This window comes from Mangifera indica, chromosome 13 (assembly GCF_011075055.1).
Source record: "Mangifera indica cultivar Alphonso chromosome 13, CATAS_Mindica_2.1, whole genome shotgun sequence".
Classification (NCBI taxonomy): domain Eukaryota; kingdom Viridiplantae; phylum Streptophyta; class Magnoliopsida; order Sapindales; family Anacardiaceae; genus Mangifera; species Mangifera indica.
Genome location: NC_058149.1, coordinates 1,751,508 through 1,759,887, shown reverse-complemented (window position 1 = coordinate 1,759,887; position 8,380 = coordinate 1,751,508). Strand labels below are relative to the sequence as shown.

At 33.8% G+C, this 8,380-nt stretch overlaps 1 protein-coding gene across 1 annotated transcript; it reads left to right on the top strand.

Moving 5' to 3' along the window:
- The first annotated feature begins 3,361 nt into the window (after positions 1-3,361).
- On the top strand, positions 3,362-7,947 carry LOC123194935 (cinnamoyl-CoA reductase 1-like). Its single transcript, XM_044608443.1, has 4 exons — positions 3,362-3,427; positions 7,313-7,466; positions 7,559-7,758; positions 7,864-7,947. Exons 1-4 carry the CDS (start codon positions 3,362-3,364, stop codon positions 7,945-7,947), a joined length of 504 nt encoding a protein of 167 aa, XP_044464378.1.
- Positions 7,948-8,380: the final 433 nt, after the last annotated feature.

The window sequence follows — 8,380 nt, the reverse complement described above, 5'->3', positions numbered from 1 at the left end:
ATCTTCTTTCTCTATCGGCACTCTCTCTTGCCTCCCAAAGACAAACAAATCGAAGATGGCCTAACGGAATTGACCAAAGATGAATCGTTGAATCAAAGTTGTGCACTTTGTCAAATTGACTCTAGACAATGACAACTTGTGTTCGAACACCTTTTGGCTTTGTCTTTGTCAAATTGAAGTTAATGAAGACAACTTGTGTTTGAACGAGAGAGAGCAATTTGTCTTTGATTCCATCAAGCCACCTTCAATTTGCCTTTCTTTGATAGGTAAGAAGGAGTGCTGACAAAGAAAGAAGATAGGCTATCGACCGAAGAGAGGTCGTTGAAGAAGGAAGGAAAGAAACGAAACCTTAGAGGGAAAAAGTAAGTTTTCAAAACTTAGGGTTTAAAACTAAGGTGGGGAAATTAGATAAGATTTTCTTTTTTAATATTTCTAGTTAAATGATAATTATACTCTTAATACTAATGAATTTTATTAACTTTAACAGTTGATCGGTAAGTATTTAAATTTTCAAAACTTAACAAAAGAGTTTGATAATGGACTAAACCTTAGGTAGGAATAAGTCTTTTGAACTATATTATTTTATATGTTTTACAACTTTACCCCTCCTCTGAACTTCAATGTCTAAACAATATATTCAAAAAGTACTACTATGCATGTAAACAAACTAATAGTTTGTAATTGAATTATGCAATTATTTACTTTCTCTCTTACTTTAATATCATCTAATTAAATATTATTACATTAAATTATATTTATTTCTGCCTCTAATATTAATAAATTGGTTCAGTTTATTTGTAGTTGTTATGACTTTCACCCAAGAGTATTACCAATTTTGTAAACAATAGAAGATACAGAACGAAAGAACAAAATACACGAGTTTTACTTAGCTTGGATTTCATAAATAAAATCCTACATCCAAGGCATAGGCATTCCTCTAGTCAATCTACTATAGTTTAATCTTGTTTGGCTTAATTCTTGCAGTTTAGGTATCCCGACAGTTGCATAAGTTTTAAATAGGCCAATTTCTCGCCGCCGCCCCCCCCCCCCCCCCCCCCCCCCCACCCCCCAACCAAAGTATGTTGATTTTCTAAGTTTTCTCCTGTTAACTTTGAAAATCTCATTTACCCACCCCATAGGCGGTTAAAATTAGTTGAGTCAGTTAATCATATCATTTTCCCTCCATAAACCCTAAAAACTAACAATTTCCCCCAACCCAAGTTTTCAAAAGCTGCATTTTCCCCTAGGGTTTCCAAACTTTTAGATCCAATTTTTTTGACTATGACTAGTAATCTCCAAGCACCTACTATTCCGATGCTATGTGATGTCGTTGTCGATGAAGACGAAGCGTCTTCGTCAAGATGAAGACGTTCATTTTTGATGAAGATGAATCGTTTTCATTCAGAGACAAAGACAACGATGCCACATGCCGTCGGATGATGCATGACCAAAAGAAGGAGGCCTCGGAGAGGAAGAGTAAGTGCTTAGAGATCGCTGGTCGTCATCGAAAAAATTGGATCTGAAATTTTGGAAACCCTAGGAGGGAAAATATTGTTTTTAAAAACTTGAGTTTGGGGAAATTGTTAGTTTTTAGGGTTTAGAAGGGAAAAATAAAATAAAATTTAAGTTTATTTTTAATATTTCAGATAAGATGATGATTTTGTCTTTAAAACCATTAAATTTAACCGTCCATGAGTGGGTAAATAAAATTTTCAAAGTTAACAAGGGTAAATTTAAGAAATCAGTATACTTTGGGTGGGAAATAGTCCTTTGGCCTTTTAAATACGATCCAACTTTTCCAATTAGAGGCCTCTAATATGATAAGCAAAAGGGTGTCTCTTAAATTTGGATTTTTTTTGGTTCAATTGAGCCAGATGGATGCTACTTTGGTTCTTCCTGTATTCAATGTGCCGTACTTTTGCATATTGTTGCTTGTCTAGGATTCTTGCCTAGTTTATCAGATTATATGTCCTTACCTCTAGCTTAGTTTAAGTGAACACCCTCCACATTTTATTCTCCGTCAAGGCTTGCCACAACAAATTCCCATGATCAGCCGTGTTTTGAACACAGAGAAATTGGAATTAAGATCATGTAAAGGGTCGATTGAGAGCAGTCCGTGTTCCCTAGAGGGCATGCGCAGAACTTACATTTGAAAAATTTAAGAGCTTGTTATTCTTGTGAACAGTGGCAAAGGGAAAGATACCAACTTGTTACTGCCCACTGCAAAGCTAGGATTAAATTATCACCATATCTTCAGACAACCAAGGTTGGTAAAGCACTTGGTCTATTATTTGTCAATGGCACCCACCCAACCTGACCTAACTCACAACTATGTCAAAAAGAATTGAGTGCTCGAACTTGGATGCAACTAATCTTCACATATTTTTCATTATTCCATAATAATTGTAAGTTCTTCTAGCTATGATATAATCTCATGACACATCATGTTAAGTTAGGCAAACCTTTTTTCTTCTGGGAAAGGATCTTATAAATAGTAAAATTCTTTGAATGAAGGTGGCTTGTTTTCTGTTTAGATTAGCTAGGGTATTCCCTTTGTTTGGCTACCTTTCCAATTCATGTTTTATTTATTGTTTTTGCTTCCCAAACCTGGGTTGGATGGTCAACTCTATGTTTAATTGGTGTATCATTCTTGACATTTGATCTACAAGCTTTCGTAATGACACTTTTCTTCTTCATTCAGGTCCCATCAAGCTTGTTCAGAAATCCATAGTGCAACCTAATCCTTCTATGGATGGGGTAATTCTGGCTTTGTTCAGTGTTGTATTCATTATTTAACTCAGTCATTGATGCTACTCATTCATTTACGATTTCACAATAAGGAGGGCTATGGTGGTGTCATCCTGTTTCATGATTTAGGTGGAAACAGGAATATTTTGGGAACAGACTGCAGGGTTGGCAAATAATTTGCTGACATTGTTAAGTATCATTAAATGTGTATTTATCATTTTTTCAACTGCTATTTAATGGCCTCAACAAGCTGTCCACTTTAAACCAATTTTGAGAAAGAAAAAAATGCGAAAAAGGTTGAAATATACAGTTGGGAAGTGATTGAATCTCAATTCTATATGTTTTATGAAATCCACTCTCGGTTCTGCTATTTTCCTTCAACTGCATTCTGAACTAACGAAAGTGAAATGAAACTGAACTTTTGATATCAGCTTCATGTCTGTATGTGTTAACCGCATTTGTGCTTTGAGCTGACCGTGGATATCGAATGAAAATTCAAGGTTCTTTAAATTCCGAAGTGCTTTTCTTCAAATCTCATCTATTTGATTTTGTAACAACTACATATGAACCGGAGGTTAGTTCTACTTATTGCAGTCACATTCTCCACATTGCAATGGCAAAAGCAGTTCCTGCTGAAACACATCCCAGCCACAGCACTGCCTACCTTAATGCTGCAAAGGTTAGCCCCATTTCATCACACTATGAATTTATGGCTGTTTCGAAATGTTTATTTTGAACCTTCTTGCATGTTGTCATTGCCATAATATAATTCAGTTTTCCTCTTTTGTATCCACATTTTATGCAAATGAGGAAACGTTTTTGAGTGACTTTATATATAGATAGGTTAGATTCGAATTGAGTTTATTTGCGTTGAATTCAAGTTTGGTTGAAAGACCCAAACTCAAGTTAGAGCATTAATTTGATAGCTCAGTTCGTGTTTGACTCATTCACCTCTCTAGTGACATTATTTATATAACTGACAGTAATGCTTTCCTCTCCGATAATACCATTTACCCCACTAGTAACCTTCTAATGATATTGTTTAAGTTTGGTTTGGGTTCAATTTAAGTTGGTTGAATGACCCAAACTCGACCCAAACTCAAGTTAGAGCATTAGTTTGACAACTCAGCTTGAGTTTGACTCATTCGCCTCTCTAGTGACATTATTCATATAGCCGACAATAATGTTTACCTCTCCGATAATACCATTTACCCCACTAGTAACCTTCTAATGATACTGTTCACTAGTTCAAATGAGCTTCGATTTGAGCTCGAGCGGAGTATAATAAATTCAAACTGAATTCAAACTAGTTATTGTTTAAACTTGATTCAACTCAAATCCACCATTTTATATAGGCTAAATACACAAAACTAGTGTACAAAAACAGTTTTGACATTACTTTTAAGACACGCTATTTATTTATATTTATTAAACAATTGTTGAGACTATATAGTTTATTGGGATGCACTTATAAGAAGTATCAATTTAGATACTAATACTCATATGTCACTTTATTGTTGGAAATATTTTAACATTAATTTAAAATCATCTTAATCACATAATAACATATTATCATTGGTATATAAATTAATACTTGTTACAAATATACATAGTTTTATTAAAAGAGTTTATACATAGCTTGTTTTTTCAATTGCAATTTTTACCTCTTAGAAAGGTCATTGGTATATTTCTGGGCTTGTTCTCATGTCGCTCTTTAGAAAATATTTAATTTCATTTTCAATATTTGAAAAGCTTATCATATGTTGGTTAAAATTTGAAACTTTAAATTCCATTTAGAAACTAGAACATTTACCTCAAGAATATTCGCCACATCGTTGTTTATAAAATGTCAAAGCTTATCTCATTTGATCAAATTTTGATAAAAGAATAAGTCTTAAAAGCTATTATTTCATATTATTTATTCTTTATAATCTTATGTCATTTGCATTAAAAAGTCTCAATTGAATTCACTACTTGACCTGCAATGTTGTTTTAGGAATATATAAATATTTTATAATAACATCCAATTCTTTACATACCCTTCTCATTTTTTGTTCCTTGTTTTTTTTTTTTTTTAATATTTGCCATAATGTTGTTCAAGGTTCTTAAACTATTATTAAATGGTATTAAAACAATATCATAATTATTTGATTTCAATGAAGTCCAATCATGAGGGAGAAAATTGAAAGAAATAAACAGTCAATTCAAGCCGGCTCATCTTGAGTTTGAGTTGATGCAACCTTAATTCGAGTTTGACTTATTCAAGCCAAACATCTGATTGAACAGAGCCAATTTATCTCAAATTCAACTCTATCTATCCTAAACCTCAAGGGTTAAAAATAATTATCTCCCGTTATAGAGGTTGTTTTGTTGTTCTTGCATCAGTTTGAATCAAATAATCCATGAAGTTTTTGTATTGTCCCTACAATTCTCCCTTTCAACAGTTTATGCAATTTCTTCATCTAATTAGCATTAATGTTTTAGCCCATTTTAGATAGAAGCTTATGCCTAACACTATTGGAATGAATTATAATTAATATTTGGGGTATTGATAAGAATTCCAAGTTTTGGATAGAAAATATTAGGGGTTGTTACATAATTCTTTCTAAACATATAATGTTTAATGTATTCCATCATGGTTGTTAGACTTTAAAAATTATTAGGGTTTTATTGAAATAATTTCTTCTTATGGTGTCATCAAAGCCAAGTCCTCATGGATAAGCTATTTCAAGTAATTTAATTGTTCATTTTGATAGGCATGACCTTAAAAAAAGCTTCACATTATACATGAAGTACTCTCTAATCAAATTTAAATACAAAGTGTTGGAAAATCATATAACATAATATAAATAAAAAAATAATATATATTTTTAAAAATTACGAGTTTATTAGTGATTTTATTGATATAAACTAAGGCCAAATGACTATTTCCCACTCAAGTTTAAGTGCTATCGCAAAGACACACCAATGAGGTTTGAAAAACTCAAAATCCCACCCATTAGTTAAAAATCTCAGTTAAGGTTAAGGGTAAAACCGTTTTTTAACAAAAAACTAAAGTTTTATTACTTTGGCCTCCCTCAACTTGAAAACTCATAATTCAGCCTCCACCTAAAATTTGAAAAATCAAAAATTTCCCCCTAGGGTTTGTAAATCATGGTCAGAGTCATTGGAGACGATCGTCTCCGGTAGCGTTGGCTCTCCCTCCCAGCTCAACTCTCCCTACCGATCACTTCGCAGCCATCGACATAGACTATTTCCTCCGATGAAGATAAAATCGTCTTCATCGGATTGTCTTCGTCTTGGATGAAGACGACTGTTGGAGGTCTCAGAAGGAGATGACGTGATCGTCTGAGACCACCGATAGTCATCTTTGTCTCTAACGAATAAAATATGACGAAGACGATTTCGTTTTCGTTAGAGGAAATAACCTATGCCAGTGACTACAAAGTGATCAGTAGGGAGAGTTGAGCCGGGAAGGAGAGCCAACGCCACCAAAGACGGCTGTCTCCAATGACTCCAACCATGATTTGCAAACCTTGGGGGCAATATTTTAATTTTTCAAACTTTAGGTGGGGGCTGAATTATGAGATTTTCAAGCTGATGGGGGGAAAATGTAACAAAACTTTAAATTTTTAAATTTTTTTATTAAATAACTATTTTACCTTTTATCATAACTGTGATTTTTAACAGATCGATGGGATTTTGAGTTTTTCAAACCTCATTGGTGTGACGGGATAACACTTAAACTTGGGGGTGACATAGTCATTTGGCCTATAAACTAATACTCTTTTCTGGAGCATCGATGACGTGATTAACAGGTATAGAAGGGCATGAAAGGGACCAGTGGGTAGGGCTGGATTCGAGCTGAGCCGAGCTCGGCTCGCAGCCAGCTCGGGCTCGGCTCGGCTTTTTAAGGGCCGGCTCGAGTTCGGCTCGAGCTCGACTCGAGCCGAATTCGGTTCGGTTCGAGTTCGGCTCGTTTTCAGCTCGGTTCGGCTCGTTTTTTATATCAAAACGACACCGTTTTGTATATATATATAGATTAAAACGACGTCGTTTTGTATAAAAAAAATTTAAAAAAAATATACCGAGCCAACCCGAGCCAGCTCGGGCTCGGCTCGAGCTCGATCAAGCCGAGCTGAGCCCGGCTCGTTTCGGGCTCGAACCGAGCCGAGCCGAGCTCGAGCTCGAGCTGGCTCGGCTCGAATCCAGCCCTACCAGTGGGGGCGGTGGCCTCACTTGCTTAGTTTTCTGGTTTTGACTAGACTAGACTATACTAGGGCTAATATTTCTGTGTTTGACTATGTATTTTAAATACTCAATTAATTTTCTTATAATTATATTAAATTAATTACTTAACTTGTCGTACTAATATTAATTATTGGATCTGTTTAATTTTAATAATAAATATTAATTTGTTAATAATAATTATACATTATCTAATGATTGTCTATAAAAATTTATCTTTTATTCAAAATTATCCTTTTATATAATTATTAATGTAAATTTATTTGGTTTATATTATAATTATTAATGTTTTTTACTTCTTTCTTAAATTTTACAGTTATGGTATGCTCTAGCAAAGACACTCTCAGAACAGGCTGCTTGGGCTCTATCCATGGATAGAATGTTGCCTATGGTTTCCATAAACGCCGGACTAGTTTTGGGTTCACGTGTTACCCAAAAATACCCGGCCTTGACTATGTTCTACCTCAAAGGTAACATATGATCCGTCTCTCTTACATACGCACTAATTTTTTAAAATTCTAAACTCAAAATTCTCGCTATTCACAACATTCGGATTGATCAGGTGCTGTTGAAATGTACGAGAATGAAGTCCTAGCATTTGTCGATGTAAATTTCTTAGCAGATGTTCATATTTGCGCCTTCGAGGATCAATCAACATGTGGGCGATATTTTTGCTTCAATCAGATTGTGAACACTGAGGAACAAGCCTTTAAACTTGCACAAGGCTTAAACCCTTTGATTCCTTTACCCACTAAAGGAAAAATTAAAAGAGATGTCCCATAAATAAATTGGGCAAATTCAGAATAAAATCAACAAGTTTCCAATTTTTCGGCTTATTTTTTTTCTTTTTTATATATTTGTAGGCACGAAGGTAAAGGAAGTAAAATGCATGCAAAGAGATTGAAAACAAAGAAATTGAATAAGCTGGTCGAGAATGTTGCAATCTATTAAAAGATTGAGTAAAATGATATATGTATTGACAAGGTTTGTATATATAAATATACATATTGATATATAATTATACAATTGAATAATATTTTATTTATAATTTAAAATTCACTATAAATGGTTATTCCCTTTATTCATAATGGTTGTTAGAGCATGAAAAAGGGAAAAATTGCATTGAAGTATTTGTCATTCATTTTCAAAGTGGGATTGAGAAAGACAAAATTTTAGTGTTCAAAGTGCAATAAATTCAAGACAAGATAAGATTATGATTTAGTTTTGTCTTTGAATAAAGACAATATGTACTATCAATATTTGAAGGCAATCAATATATTTAGGCCAAAGGACTATTTTCCACCCAAAGTTTGCTTACTTTCAAGTTTTTCCCTTTTAATTTTGAAAATCTCAAATATCTATCTATGACTGATTAAAATTAATA

Bases quoted from the DNA above. Each gene is read 5' to 3' on its own strand.
- LOC123194935 (XM_044608443.1), top strand. From the start codon at position 3,362: ATGGCAAAAGCAGTTCCTGCTGAAACACATCCCAGCCACAGCACTGCC. The intron at 3,428-7,312 runs GTTAGCCCCATT...TAAATTTTACAG, and splicing joins CCTACCTTAATGCTGCAAAG to TTATGGTATGCTCTAGCAAA. The intron at 7,759-7,863 runs ATTAAAAGAGAT...ATTTGTAGGCAC, and splicing joins CTTTACCCACTAAAGGAAAA to GAAGGTAAAGGAAGTAAAAT.